Source organism: Mobula birostris, chromosome 1 (assembly GCF_030028105.1).
Source record: "Mobula birostris isolate sMobBir1 chromosome 1, sMobBir1.hap1, whole genome shotgun sequence".
Classification (NCBI taxonomy): Eukaryota; Metazoa; Chordata; class Chondrichthyes; order Myliobatiformes; family Myliobatidae; genus Mobula; species Mobula birostris.
Window position 1 is genome coordinate 233,140,110 of NC_092370.1, and position 16,175 is coordinate 233,156,284.

Below are 16,175 nucleotides of genomic sequence, written 5' to 3' on the forward strand. Positions count from 1 at the left end.
TATTGAAAGATAGCCACAGTTAAGTTTTATAGTACTCTGCATGAGAAAATCTGCAGATGCTGGAAATCCAATCAACACACAAAATGCTGGAGGAACTTGGTAAACCAGGGAGCATCTTTGGGAAAGAGTAAACTGTTGACGTTCATCAGTCCTGATGAAGGGTCTCTGCATGAAACGCATACCGTTTACTCTGCCATCGACGCCACCCTCAACCACCCCTCTTCCATTTCGTACACTTCTACCTTCACCCCATCCTCCTACCACCCCAACAGGGATAGGTTTCCTCTTGTCCTCACCTACTACCCCACCAACCTCCACATCCAGCACATAATTTCTGTAACTTCCACCATTTCCATTGGGGTCCCACCCACATTTTCCCTCTTCTCCCCCCTACCCCCACTTTCTGCAGGGATCGCTCCCTACGCGACTCCCTTGTCCTTTCATCCTTCCCCAGTGATATCCCTCCTGGCACTTATCCTTGCAAGCAGAACAAGTGTTACTCCTGCCCCTACACCACACCTCTCAGGGCCCCAGACAGTCCTTCCAGGTGAGGCAACACTTCACCTGTGAGTCTGTTATGGTCATCTACTGTATCCAGTGCACCCTGTGTGGCCTCATATATTGGTGAGACCCGACATAGAGTGGAGACCACTTCACCGAGCACCTATACTCTGTCCACCAGAAAAAGTGGGATCTCCCAGTGATCACCCATTTTAATTCCATTTCCCATTCCCAATCCGACTTGTCAGTCCACGGCCACCTCTACTGTTATGATGAGGCCACACTCAGATTAGAGGAACAATACCTTATATTCTGCCCGGGTAGCCCCCAGCCTGATGGCATGAACATAAATTTCTCAAACTTCTGGTAATGCCTCCTCTGCTCCTCTCCCTCACCATTTCCCCATTCCCTTTTCCTTCTCACTTGCCCATCACTTCCCTCTGATGCTCCTCCCCTCTTTTCTTCCATGGCCTTCTGTCCTATTAGATTCCCCTCTTCTCCAGCCCTGTGTTTTTTTCACCAATCGACTTCCCAGTTCTTAGTTCACCCTCCCTCTTCCCCTCCCGGTTTCACCTATCACCTTGTGTTTCTTCCTCCCCTCCCCTGCCTTCTAACTCTAACTCCATCTTTTTTTTTTCTCCAGTCTTTATAAGGAGTCTTGATCCAAAACGTCAACTATACTTTTTTTTTCATAGATGCTTCCTGGCCTGCTGAGTTTCTCCAGCATTTTGTGTTGTTGCTTGGCTTTCCAGCATCACAAGATCTTCTGTTGTTTATGATTGGTACAGTCTCTGTTTTTTTTGCTCCAGAAAGGAGTGTCACTTGCAGTTTGTACATGCTCGCAAAATCAGGTTTACTATCACTGACGTGTCATGAAATTTATTGTTTTGTCAGTACAGTATAGTTCCACTATCTTTTGAGCAGGATTAAGAATCACATTAATGTCCATGTAGATGTGCTCAGTGGTGGAGAGGGCTTTTCCTGCGTACCGGCCCAGCCTATCACAGAAAAGCCCTCTCCACTATCGAACACACCTACATGGGGTGCTGTCACAAGAAAGCAAAATCCATCATTAAGGATCCTCAGCATCAAGACTATACTCTCTTGTGGCTGTTGTTATTGGGATGAAGGTACCACATCACCAGGTTCAGGAACAGTTACTGCCCTTCTACAACAACCTACTGAACCAGCATGGATAACTTCACTCACCTCAACACTGAACTGATTCCATAATATATGGAGTCACTTCCAATGACTCTGCAGCTTTATGTTCTCAGTATTTATTTGTTATTTTTTGTCTTTGCATATTCTGTCAGTCTTTTGCACATTATCAAGCTTTGTGTGTAGTATTTCATTAATTCTATTGTTTCTTTGCATCTACTGAGAATGCCTGTGAGAAAATGAATCTTGGGGTAGTATGTGGTGACAATACTGTACAAAATTCTTAGCACGTATGGCTCGGGTGCCTCAGACTTTGGCTAGAGTGCTGTATTTGTCAACGTGGAGTGGAGAGTGAATTTGGAAATCTGTCAGGAGAAAACAATGGGTATGGTCAGGGTGTGTGCTGTTGGAGGGGTGTGGGACAGGTGGGAAAGAAGCGAATTCCTGCAAGAAAATGAATCTTGGTAGTATATGGCAACATGTATGTACTTTGATAATTTACTTTGAACTTGAGCCTTTCATTTCACAACTATGAAAATAACAGCCAGAAACTTGCATTTTTGGGTGACAGTGACTGGGGAGTATTATTGGTACATGATGGGAGTTTAGATAAGCAAATTTGTAGGCAAAGCTTAACATTTTGCAGATTTATGAACCCTTAGCGCTACAGAAATGTTGCTGTTTATGCTTTCAATTGTGTGATCAGCACGCATCCTGTACCTTAATTGGTGTAGGAATACAGCTAGTGTTGAGAGCACAGGTGGTAAGAATTTACATGAAGTATAAACAAGTTTGTTGTATTCTCAGAGGACAAGGAATCCACACAGCTTTCTCTGCACTGTTAAAACATTGTCTTTACCCTTTTCTTTTGAGCTGTCTGGTGTGCATTTAAATCGGTGTGGATTTCTGAGATGAAGTTTAATCATCAGCGATAATGAAGTGATTCTGGCAGTAAGTTTGTTCCCTGGAAATGTTTTTGGGGAAAATGTGGAATAGATCGGGGTTTGAATTAATAAAAAGTCCTCTTTTCTGGGATTGACATTGATTTTTAGTCTCCAAAAATGATTGTATCATTGTAATTCTGTAGTTTTAACGTGTGCTTTCTAAAAACAGCAATGTCTTAGAATTTCTATCTTTTTAATACCCAGCAAGAAGAGGTATAGGGTGACTGGCCCTCAGCATTGCAATGGAGGGAAGATTTAACTTCCCAACAATGCCTCTTATTTACCTTGAACATGCAGGTAAATCAGATGGAAGTGTTGCCAGCTAACCTATTGAGGTCCAGAAACAGGGCAAAGAATTGTTTCAGTGTGCTTATTTAGTGTTCATGTTGCCGGTTTTGATATAACTTTCAGGATAGTCTTGAGTGGAGTTGTTCATGTTATGCTTCCTTGTAGTGTCTATGATCATGCACAGATATTGATCAGTACATATAAGCTAGTTGTAAAGGCTAAATATCATGAATTCATAGTTGCCTTGCTGCTGGAACGTCTGAGGAATTGCTTGCAATTTGAACCCGGCCATTGCATTCTTTCCTGTGCTGAAGTATGCATTTTGTTTACATCTTCAATCATCATTAGTACAAGGAAAGCGGATACCTAAAGCAAAAGCTCAAAACTTCGTCTGTTTTGGGGGGGAGGGGGGGTGTAGTTGTCTATCCTGTCTGATGACAGGAAACTGTGTGGGAGAGCTTTTAAAGTGGAAAAGCCATTGCTCTGAGACAGTTGCACTCTTGACCTCAAGTCCTGGTCCAGTCATATGAACAAGTGTCACAAAATGGGATCTTGGTTGCACTGAATGACCATGATGTCTTTTGTGCCTTGTCATGCTTTTCACTCTTCATGGAGCGTGGCAGTATCACCTTCCTGGCCGGTGGATCTCACTGTAGATCTCATTCGCTCAGTCTGCCGGAACTGACTTTGCATACCAAAGCAGGCATGTCCTACCTCAACAGGATGTGAAGCTGCCGGCTACCCTTAGCCTGCCTGTCAAAAGTGTATCAGGGTGTGGTGACTGTTGCATGAAAACAGCTACTTGGAGCCACAAGTGAGAGCAGAGTGTCCTGTGGGGACCAAAAGTGAGTGAGTTGCTGTGGAATGGACACAATAAGTCCCTTCATCAGAGATGCTGCCTCTTCCTGGTCACCCCATACACCATTTTGGGGGTTGGAGTTTGAATAAAAAGTACTCTACTAATTTACAGAATCAATATGTGGGCCCTTTACAATTTCAAATAATTATCCCATCTTCTGTATCAGAAGATGCAGCTTCTGCAGCTTGTGACATAATGCTTCCATTTCAGTGTTGCACTTATGAATCTCAGTAATTACTTCATCAGTGCCAGATATTGTATTGCCAAATGTGGGGGGGAGAGCAAATATTGAATCCATTAACAGTCAGGTTCCTTCCAATTTTGTCATTTAGTTTAAAGCAGAGTAATATTACTCCAATGTTATTAAAAATAGAAATTGTCTCAGTGCAATATCTTTGGAAGGATATAATACTGAGACTCGCACAGCACTTGGAGTATTATGAATAGCCTTAGCCCCTTATCTAAGAAAGGATGTTCTGGTATTTGGGAGAGTCCAGAGGTGGTTTACAAGAATGAACCCTGGAGTTTAGAAAGATGAGGGAGCTCTCTTTGAAGCCTATCGAATATTGAAAGGCCTGGATAGAGTAAATGTGGAGAAGATGTTTCCTTTACCCAAGACCAGAGAGCACATCCTCAGAATAGAAATAAATCCATTTAAAACAGATGTGGAATTTCTTTAGCCAAAGGATAGTGAATCTGTCACAGACGGTTGTGGCAGCCAAGTCATCTTAAAGTATATTTAAAGTGGGAGGTCGATAGCTTGATTAATTAGGCTGCCAAAGGTTACAAGGAGAAGGCGGAAGAATGAGGTTGAGAGGGATGCTGGTATGGTGGAACAGACTTGATGGGCCAAATGGCCCAATTCTGCACCAGTCTCGTGGTCTTTTTGTTCCTGCCTGATTTGCTTCAGACTTGTAGTCATAGGTTTATCAATAATCATTTCACAACCTCAATGTTGCTAGGGTATAGGGTGATGGCTGTCAGTGCATAATTGGATGGGATATTTTTAAAATCCCACCTATCAAAAATTTCCTTTAATAGAATACTGTCTATATTTTTTTCTACCAAAAACCAAACCAGTTTGTCAAGTTTCAGTATACAGGTGCTACATCTGCTTGCACAATATTTGTTGAGTCTTGCAGTAATAAAATTAATTTTCTGAACAGAGCATCTGCCTTGAAAACAAAAGCGTTTTTATCAGGCTTTTGGTATATTTTCCAGTTTCATTGAACAATACTCAATGGTGGCAATTGAAACAAAGCAGTAACAAGATGTATCCAAGGGTCTGATGAGCATTTTTTGGGGTTAACATGAAACAGACATACCCAACCCTGTGAATATGTGCCAGGTAGCTGTTGAGAATCATGAAATACATGCCTCTTTCAGTATGTATGGTGCTTGTTTAAAAAGTAACTCTCCTAGTTTTGTGGGAGTGAAGGGTGTGTCAGTGTGCTCCATTTTGTATGTTGATTGCAATTTGCAATTTTAATTGCAGGTGGAAAACTAAACAGTTGTGTCCAGCTATAAATCTGTTCATTTGATTAGTGTATATCATTGAACCAGAGCAGCAGCCTGATCTAGCATAGAGGGTCTAGTTTTGGTAAGATCAATATGAAAATATTTGACTGGAAGGACAGGACTTGCCTCTCCATTTAGCCCATCCCACAACATGGTTCTAGGTTTCTAATGTTAACTACACTGATAACCTTGCGTAGTCTGTTACTGCTTTGTATCAATAGCATCATTGTTGAACATAACTGGAAAGAAATACTTGTAGCCTGATAAAATACCACTTTGTTTTCAGGGCAGATGTGCTGTTTAGGGAAAGGATTTGCCGTTCTGTTAGAGCATGTAATATTGTGTAGACAGGTGCAGGATGTGCAGTCTGGAACCTTGCTGAACTGTCGTTTAGTTTCTGACCACCTTCCTTTGCCCCAAATCTGCAAACGCGTCATCTCCCAAGACGGCGAGCAGAGAAGGTAACTACAGTCAGTGAAATTTTTCTGCATTCTCATGAGCAAAGTATGCTTTCAGCTCGTGGTCGGTAGTCACGTCAGCACTCTCATGGCAAAAATGATTCATTCCACACATCAGCGCACGGATATTTGAGCTGATCACTTAAGTGGATATGCAGAATACTTAAGTTTACTGCTGATCAATTTAAATTTTCTTTGTAGTCTGCTGGCAACTGTGACAATTGAGGGTTTAAAGTCTTCAAATTGTAATTGCTTGTCTTGAAATAACTGCATGAGGAAATGTTGCTTATTGGGAGATGAAATCCATAGCTCTACTAGATGAACAAAATGCTTCCTTTTCTCTATGCGGTGGCAACATGTATTTTCCATAACAGCATTGTAATGTGACTAATAAGGAACACTGTCAGTTGTGATTGTGTACTTGATAGCACTTAAGCAAAATGATCCATTGATTTGAATCAGAGTAGATTGGGTTGTGACTGGCAGAATTACATTTATTCCACTTTTGTAGAAATACTGCATCCAAAAGTCTTGTGTAAAATGCATTCAGATTTCTGATACAGATTTGCCCACTTTGTGTGTTGGTGTTGTGGTGCTTCAGTCAGCACTTTACCCTCCCTTCTGGGCCAGATGCTTTCTGTGGGTTCACCCTCCTGAAGAACAATCTTGCGTCAGCCTTGGAGACAAAGTGCAGGATCCTCTGGGCCTGTGGGAGTTCGTGAAAGTGCTTCTGTTCTGTTGGCCAATCAAGCATAAGTCATTGAACTCATCTGGGAGCGAAACCTTGTAACATGTTGCTTGGTTTTGTTTTGTAGGAGGTGATAGCATTCATCTTTCTGTGGATTTCTATTAAGACTATGCTTCAAATGCTTGTAGATTCTCTCCATTAATTTGCTTAAATCTGACATAAAATTCACTGGTCTGTAATTCCCAGCACTGTTCCTATTTCCTTTGATGAACAGAGCAACATTTGTCAAAATCGAATCCTCTGGTATGACTCCTGTGGCCAGGAAGGATACAAAGATCGCAGTCAATGCCCCAGCGATCTCTTCACCCACTTCTGATCCGTTCCCAGGATAACGTTTTCCAGTATCTCCAACACTGCCTCTTTCTTAATCTCAACATGTTCCAGCACATTACCCTGTTCTACACAGACCTCACACTTGCCAAGGTCCCTCTCTGGGTGAATACTGAAGAAAAACATTCATTAAAGATTCCCCCTTCCTCCTCCATCTCCAGGCACATATTTCACTCTTGTCTCTGAGCAGTACTACCTTCACTCTTGTGTATGTAGAATTGGAGCTTTCCTTACTCCTATTCACCAAAGCCGCCTTGTGTTCCCTTCTAGCTCCAAGTCTCTTCTAAGGTCCTTCCTAACTACTTTATAACACTCAAAAACCCTGTTTGATTGTTGCTTCCTGAACTTTAACTTTGCTTACTCCTTCCTCTGACTTCTCAAGTTCCTTCACCCCACCATCCTTCCCTGTTTAACTGTGACAGACCTATCCAGAATCCCATAAAAGTGATCTGTATTTCTGCTGCACATTTCCCTATGAACATCTTTTCCCAATTTATACTCAAGTTCCTGCCTAATGTCATAAAGGCATCCGTTAGTCTTGCGAGACCATGGATCTGCGCCTGGAAAGTCTTCACTCTCCAGGGTGCAGGCCTGGGCAAGGTTGTATGGACGACCGACAGTTGCCCATGCTGCAAGTCTGCCCTCTCCACGACACCGATGTTGTCCAAGGGAAGGGCAAGGGCCAATACATCTTGGCACCACTGTCGTCGCAGAGCACTGTGATTAATTGCCTTGCTCAAGGATGCAACACGCTGCCTCGGCTGGGGCTCAGACTCACGACCTTCAGGTCACTAGTCAAATGCCTTAACCACTTGGTCACGTGCCCACAATGTTGTCATAATTAGTCCTTTAAAAGATGATTAAACTGTGAAACTCTTAAATGCTTATTTCTTTCTAACTGTGAATTTCCATTTTATGCAATAGGTTTTCTATTTTGAAATCCTTTTGAAAGGTGACATTGAAATATTTTACCAAAGGCATTTCATTTTGGGAGCACTACTAAGAAAATCCTGGGGTTATATTTATGCCTAAATATTTTCATTGAAAACTTTTCCATAAACAAATGTCTTGAGTAAATCCTTTTGAGTATCAAGAGTAATTCTAAGCACCTGCATGCAGTAAGACTTACTGAACCGTGTAAGCTTACAGATGTCATTAAAACTGATCTAAAATTTTAAAACCATTTGGCAGCAGTCAAAATTGAGCAGCATTACTCAAATACTGAAGACAGTCTAATACATTCATACCCTAAATCAAAGCACTGCTTTCTAAGATTAATTTTTGAAATTTAGTAATGGATGTAGGTAAGTTTTCTGTGAAATCTTGTCCATGTTCTGGCTCATCTAGCAAATGAATTTCAGATAGTACTGCCCGTCCTGATTGATACTCATTATTTCATTGTCATAATGGAAAAGTTAAATTCAGCTGCAGTAGTATTGAAGTTTGTCATTTGACTGTACACGTACACAACCAAATAAGACAATGTTCCATCGCACCACGGTGCACCCACAATGCATATATCACACAGCAGCTAAACCAAGATATTACCATAAATAAGTTATCAAAATATATGTAGGGCAAAGCAGAGGGTAAACAGTACAGCAACAGCTTGTGTTGTCCTAGTGACAAGACCTCAGTGGTGGCAGGGTATTCATTAGTCTCTCATTCTGAGGGAAGAAGCTGTTACCCAGGCTGACAGTCCTAGTCCTGATACTCCTGTACCACCTGGTGGTAGTGGATCAAAGAGATTGTGGGATGGGTGGTAGGGATCCTCAACAATGCTTCAGGCCTCTCGTATGCAACGCTGTCTGTAAATGTCACAAATAGATGGGAGGAAGACCTGTTGATCCTTTCGGTGGTCTTTTCTGTTCTCTGTAGGGTCTTGTAACCTCTGTAGGTTCAAGTAATGACAGCTGGTTTTAACAGCTGCATGTTGAATTCTCAATGATTCTCTTGAGGTTGAGCCTTGATGGCAATGAAAATTGAATACTGCTGAACAGTAATATATTCATGGTGTACATATGACTTTTCTGTTCCAGATTCATCATATTGCACAGAATGGTGGAATGTACAAAAAGCCATTTAATCAATCCTTTGAGGAAACTCCCATGCTTGTTGCTGTGTTGACCTACATGGGATACGGAATTCTTACATTGTTTGGCTACCTCAGGGATTTTCTACGGGCGTGGAAGATTGAAAAGTGTCATCATGCAACTGAACGTGAAGAGCAAAAGGTGAGTACAGGATTTTCAATGCTTCCCATTGTTTCACTGTAGTTTTAAGATGATGTGGAAGCTAACTCTTTGTATTGCAGAACTGTTAGTTCCAGGCCATACTAATGCTGAAGTGGGGTTCAGTTTCATCAGGTGATTCAAGAATTTTGTTCACATGTCTGTCAAACTGAAACTTTGTACAGAGACTTAAGATTCATATTTCTTATTGGTGGCAATGGTTTATGGGGAATACCCTGCTTAAATTCAGTTTTATAACTGTACATTTTGAAAGAAGCAAAGAAACGGCTTTTTATCATGGACTAAGGCCGTGCACTTCTAGACGATCAATAAACTTCTAACACTTCTACTGGCTCATGAAAGATTGCCAACTTCAGTTTAAAAAAAAAATGAGTGAACAGTTTCTCAAGATTCCTAGTTACTCTATATCTTTGAGAAATGATAAGGTTTACAGTCACTGGGCTTTTGATAAGGTGGTTCATCTATATGTGCTCATGATTCAGAGATGAAGCAATGGTCATGCACCAAAATGAAAGTTAGCATATATATTAAAAAAAAATCACAACTAACTTTTATATCCAGAAGTTAGGGGCTAACAAGGAGGCATCTCTGGCATTGCAGTATTAAATGCTGTACATAGTTAACTTTGAAGTCCGTCTTGAATCTACAGACTTCTCCAAGATTTATATTTGGCAGGGGTGTGGAAACCGGAATGAAGGGACTCGGGGTAGGACGGATGGTAAAAGAGCAAAGACAGCATGTGGTCAGACTGTCAGGAAGAGCAGTCAGATGATAGGACAAAATTGCAGCCAGCAGGGTCAGTCACTATAATCCGTTGATATGGCCTAGGACTAACCGTGCATTCGGAATGTAAAATCAAAAAGGATAGCAAATACAGCACTGTTACAATCTCAATGCACAGAGTATAAGAAATAAGGTGGATGATCTTGTTGCACTATTACAGATTGTCAGGTATGATGTGCCTATGGCTGAAGAATGGTTGTAGTTGGGAGATGGATGTTCACGATTATACTTTGTATTGGAGGGATAGGAAGGTAGGCAGAGGGGGTAGCTTGGCTCTTCTGGTTTAAAAAAAAATAGCATCAAATCAATTTTTAAAAAATGTGACATAAGATCAGAAGATATTGAATCCTTGTGAGTTGAGTTAAGAAACTGCGAGAATAAAAGGACCCTGATGACAGTTATATACAGGCCTCCCAGCAGTAGCTGGGTTGTGGACCACAGATTACAACGGGAAATGGAAAAGGACAATGTTATGATAGTCATGGGATATTCTAACATGCACATTACCAAGTTAAGAGACCATGGTATTACAGAAAAGTTACTAACATGTTTAGAGCATTGGCTGATAGGTAGGAGGCAGCATTGGTGATAAAAGCATCCTCGTCTGGTTGGCTGCCACTGACTAGTGGTGTCCGAAGGGGTTTGTTGGGACCACTTCTTATGCTGTATTTCAATGGTTTAGGTGTTGGAATAGGTTATACTATGAGGAGAGATTGAATCACCTGGGACTGTACTTGCTGGAATTCAAAAGAATGAGAGGAGATCTATATAGAAACATAAAATTATGGAAGGGATAGGTAAGCTAGAGGCAGAAGAATTGTTTCCACTGATAGGTGAGACTAGAACTAGGGAGCATGGCCTCAAGATTCGGGGGAGTAGATTTAGAATGGAGATGAGGAGGAACTGCTTTTCCCCGAGTGGTGAATCTGGAATTCTCTGCCCAATGAAGCAGTGGAGGCTACCTCAGTAAATATATTCAAAGCAAGGTTGGATAGATTTTTGCATAGTAGGGGAATTAAAGGTTACGGAGAAAAGGCAGGTAAGTGGGGTCCATGACCAGATCAGTCATAATCTTATTGAATGGTGGAGCAGGCTCAACAGGTCAGATGGCTTACTTCTGCTCCTATTATGTTCTTATGAATAGATGGCTTGGAAGTTTGCAGATGATACGAAGGTTGGTGGAGGGGCAGGTAGTGTTAAGGAAACAGGTAGTCTGCAGAAGGACTTCGACAGATTAGGAGAATGGGCAAGAAAGTGACAAAGGAAATACGATGTTTGCAAATGTGTGGTCATGCACTTTGGTAGTAGAAATAAATGTGCAGCCTATTTTCTAAGTGGGGAGAAAATCCAAAAATCTGAAATGCAAAAGGACTTGGGAGTCTTTGTGCAGAACACCCTAAAGGTTAACTTGCAAGTTTGAGTCAGTGATGAGGAAGGCAAATGCAGTGTTAGCATTCATTTCAAGAGATCTTGAAGGAAAAGTAGGAAGAATAATGAAAGTTACTTTTCAATTGTCATAATTTTTCCATCTTTCAAAGGTACATTTAATGTCAGAAATATATACATTATATTTCTGAAATGCTTTTAATTTGCAACCATCCACAAAAACAGAGTTAACTGTTAGAACCCCGAAGTCCCCCCAGTTCCTCTCCCTCCCAAACGTAAGCGGCAGCAAGCAATGATCTCTCCTCTCTCCCCCCCCCCCCCCCCCACCACCACCACCGGCAGAGAAAAACATACGCACCCGCCACTGAGCACTCAGGTGTGAGCAAAGCAACAGCAAGGACACAGACTTGCTCTCTCCTTAATAAGGGAGAAGGGTGTCTCCATTTCACAGCGAGCAGGGAGACATAACAAACAACTTGCTGGTTTACGATGTTAAAAGTCCGTACTGTCGCTTTTTTCGAGCTCTGTGCCTAGAGATCTCGAGTCTCTGGGCACACAGCCATAGATATTCTGACTCCCCCGACAACACATGGGTCTCCTGCCGTGACACTGACCTTTGATCCGCCCGTCTCCAGAGCCCTGAGATCCTAGGCCTCCAAAGGCAAGCTGGACAATGGCCAGTTGTGAAACCCTGACAGCGGGTCCCATTCCAGCAAAGAACCGTAGTCAGCATGCAACTCCAGGTCAGGTTCTTCAAAAGAACCTGAAAGGGGAAAATAGGGATATTAAAGATGGAAATAGAGCTGTTACCAAAAATGCATGCAAAGGAGTGGCCATTTAGTGCCATCTTAACTGTAGGTGGAGTTTTTAAGCTTAAGATTTTTAATGCTTTGAGTTTTCAGATGTTTCCGGGAGCATGAAGCATTGACAGATTGAAAAGATGCGGATACGGCTTCGCTCTATCAAAGACTTTCATAGCAATTTTGTATATGATTTTTTCATACCAGCCTGCATGACTGGATTACTTTATTCAAACTTCCAGCTGCTTATTGCATTTCCCTGTCCACCACACCTGGTTTCACTCATCAGAATCAGGTTTATTATCACCAGCATGTGAAGTGAAATTTGTTAACTTGACAGCAGCAGTTCAATGCAATACATAATATAGAAGAGGAAAAAATAAATAAGTAAATCAATTGCAGTATATCTATATTGAATATATTTTTTTTAATTGTGCAAAAAAACAAATACTCTATATTTAAAAAAAATGAGGTAGTATCCAAGGGTTCAATGTCCATTTAGGAATCGGATGGCAGAAGGGAAGAAGCTGTTCCTGAATCGCTGAATGTGTGCCTTCAGGCTTCTGTACCTCCTGCTGATGTAACTGTGAGAAAAGGGCATGCCCTGGGTGCTGGAGGTCCTTAATAATGGACGCTGCCTTTCTGAGACACCGCTCCCTGAAGATGTCCTGGATACTTTGTAGGCTGGTACCCAAGATGGAGCTGACTAGATTTTGAACCCTCTGCAGCTTCTTTCAGACCTGTGCAGTATCAGACAGTGATGCAGCCTGTCTGAATGCTCTCCACAGTACATCTATAGAAGTTTTTGAGTGTATTTGTTGACAAACCAAATCTCTTCAAACTCCCAATGAAGTAGAGCCACTGACTTGGCTTCTTTATAACTACATCGATATGTTGGGACCAGGTTAGATTCTCAGATCTTGACATGCAGGAACTTGAAACTGCTCACCCTCTCCACTTCTGATCCTCTGAGGATTAGTATGAGTTCCTTCATCTTGCCCTTCCTGAAGTTCACTATCATCTCTTTCGTGTTACTGACGTTGAGTGCCAGGTTTTTGCTGCAGCACCATTCCGCTAGTTAGCATATCTCACTCCTGTACGCCCTCTCATCACCATCTGAGATTCTACCAACAATGGTTGTATCATCAAATTTATAGGTGGCATTTGAGCTATGCCTAGCCACATAGTCATGTGTATATAGAGACTAGAACAGTGGGAAAAGCACACTCCTGAGGTGTGCCAGTGTTGATAGTCAGTGAGGAGGATATGTTATCACCAATCCACACAGATTGTGGTCTTCTGGTTAGGAAATCGAGGATTCAATTGCAGAGGGAGGTACAGGGTCCCAGGTTCTATAACTTCTCAATCAGGATTGTGGGAATGATGGTATTAAATGCTCTGCTATAGTCAATGAACAACGTCTTAACATGGGTGTTTGTGTTATCCAGGTGGTCTAAAGCAGTGTAAAGAACCATTGGGATTGCATCTGCTGTTGACCTATTGTGGCGATAGGCAAATCCCAATGTGTCCAGGCCCTTGCTGAGGCAGGAGTTCAGTCTAGTCATGACCAACCTCTCAAAGCATTTCATCACTGTCAATGAGAGTGCTACCAGGTAATAGTCATTAAGGCAGCTCACATTATTCTTCTTGGGCACTGGTATAATTGTTGCCTTTTTGAAGCAAGTGGGAACTTCCACCCTTAGCAGTGAGAGGTTGAAAATGTCCTTGAATACTCCCACCAGTTGGTTAGCACAGGTTTTCAGAGCCTTACCAGGCTTTTCGGGACCTTCCGCCTTGCGAGGGTTCACTCTCTTTAAAGACAGCCTAACATCGGCCTCTGAGACAGATCATAGGGTCATCAGGTGCAGCAGGGATCTTCACAGCTGTAGTTGTGATCTTCCTTTCAAAGTGGGCATAGAAGGCATTGAATTCATCTGGCAGTGAAGCATCACTGCTATTCATGCTATTGGGTTTCATTTTGTAGGAAGTAATGTCTTGCAAACTCTGTCAGAGTTGCCGTACAATTGATGTCATCTCCAACCTCATTCGAAATTGTCTCTTCGCCCTTGAAATAGCCCTCTGCAAATCATACCTGGTTTTCTGGTACAGGCCTGGGTTGCCAGACTTGAATGCCACAGATCTAGCCTTCAGCAGACAACGTACCTCCTGGTTCATCCACACAAGTTTTAATGAAGTGGATAACAACTGCAGCATATTCATCCAGGTTCGAAGATGAATCCCTGAATACAGTCCAGTCCACTGATTCAAAGCAGTCCTTTAGGTGCTCCTGTGCTTCCCCTGTCCATACCTTCTTGGTCCTCACTCCTGGTGTTGCAGTAGTACTCGCCTACCAGCATGTACTACTTCCCCTCCTCCCCCTCGCCCCCACTTTATTCAGTCTTCTGTCCCTTTCTTTTCTAGTCCTGATGGGTCTTGACCTGAAATGTCAACTGTTTATACCCCTCTGTAGATGCTGCCTGACTTGCTGAATTCCTCCAGCATTTTATGTAACTTAGTACAAAGACCTGACATCGGGTAGGGCTTCACTGATCAGGCCCAAGATGCAGTCAGCCAATTGTCAGTTCTGCTAAGAACGTTTAGGTTCAGGTTTTGGTATATTTCCTGAGTTAATGTAGGTAACTCATCTTTTTATCCTACTGAGCATTTCCAATCTCCTCTTGTATATCAACCGCACCATCCCACTGACCTCAGCATTACCTCCAGAACAATTACAGATTTCTTGGTGTTTTGTGTCCTAAACAAATGCCTAAAAATTGAGTTATCTGTAGGGAACATTATTGTGCAGTAAAATCCTCTTTCTGTGGGCATCTGTTAGATCCAACACAAACAAATGATCAACAAGCAAAGTTTAAGAGCTATTGGAATTTTGTATAATCTTTGGGTGGTTGATATCCATCTTAGAATTAATGCATTTTGTACGTTTCAATTTACCCCATACAATGTTTACAAGTTGTAAAACTTGGTCATTTGAAAGGATTTCCTCTCCAACCTGCTAAATTGCAGGAAGAGAGGATGGGAGTTTCTGAGCAATCTCTTACAGATCTCTGAACAAACATTTCCTGAAATCTCAGTACTTCTGATGTTTTTAAAACCTTGTTTGTTTGATTTCGCTTCTCTTGCAATGTGCCAGTAACCCAAAGCTCAAGTTTGTCATTAAAATTAAAGTTCCATTTATGGAAAACTCCACATTGACCTATCAGTTGTAATTCTCAGTTTCATATGAAAGCCATTGTTAATCTATCTGATTTTGCTTGTCACTTTCCCTCTTGCTCTTTATTTACATTTAACTTGCCAAACCCCAATCAAAATTCTGAATATGTAGCATCAATATTTTTAAAACAATTGCATTAAGGAGAGAAAATTTTCCAACAATTTGTCCATCCTCTTCCCCTCCTCCCCCCCCCCCCCCCCGCCTCCTCCCCTGCTCTCTTTATCCATTTCCAATTCTGGCTCCCCTCTTCCCCCTTCTTGTCTCGTCACCTGCTCATTGCTTCAATAGGTGCTCCTCCTTCCCTTTTTCCCACAGTCCATTCTCCTCTCCAATTAGATTGCTTCTTCAGCCTTTTACCTCTTCCACCTATCACCACCAGCTTCTCACTTCATCCTCCCTCCTCCATTCACCCATCTTTCCAAGCTTCACCTATCCCCTGCTGATGTGCACTGTTTCCCCACTCCCTACCTTCTTGCACTGGTTTCTTTCCAGTCCTGATGAAAGGTCTTGTCCAGAAATGTCGACTGTTTATTCCATGTCAAAGATGCTGCCTAATCTGCATTCCTCAGCATTTTGTGTTTGTTGCTCTGGATTTTAAGGATCTGCAAAATCTTGTGCAAATTAGAGACTTTAATTTGCACGATAATTATTGCTGTCAATACAAAAGCTAGATCCATACCTGAAGTCCAAAAATGTCTGCATGGAATGCCCATTAGGAGCCTGTATCACCAATCTGGGTCTTGCAGCACCAGTCTATCAGTATTGTCAATGCCAAGTTGTATCATAAAAATGTGGCCGTTAGTGGTACAGAGTTGCCACCTACGGTCCTTCTGTGCCTTGTAATCTTGGAGAGTTTTGGTACCAATCACGTAATAAAGTGGTGCTGCCCCTTAAAGTTTCATTTCCAGAAAATGA

The 16,175-nt window shown here is 42.0% G+C and overlaps 1 protein-coding gene across 1 annotated transcript in view; it reads left to right on the plus strand.

Annotated features, from left to right (window-relative positions):
• The window catches only part of sptlc2a (serine palmitoyltransferase, long chain base subunit 2a), a 146,500-nt gene that overhangs the window by 20,422 nt on the left and 109,903 nt on the right, over positions 1-16,175 (plus strand). The window contains exon 2 of the mRNA XM_072273291.1: positions 8,847-9,041. Coding sequence (XP_072129392.1) covers positions 8,847-9,041 — 195 coding nt within the window. The remainder of the gene's footprint in view (positions 1-8,846; positions 9,042-16,175) is intronic.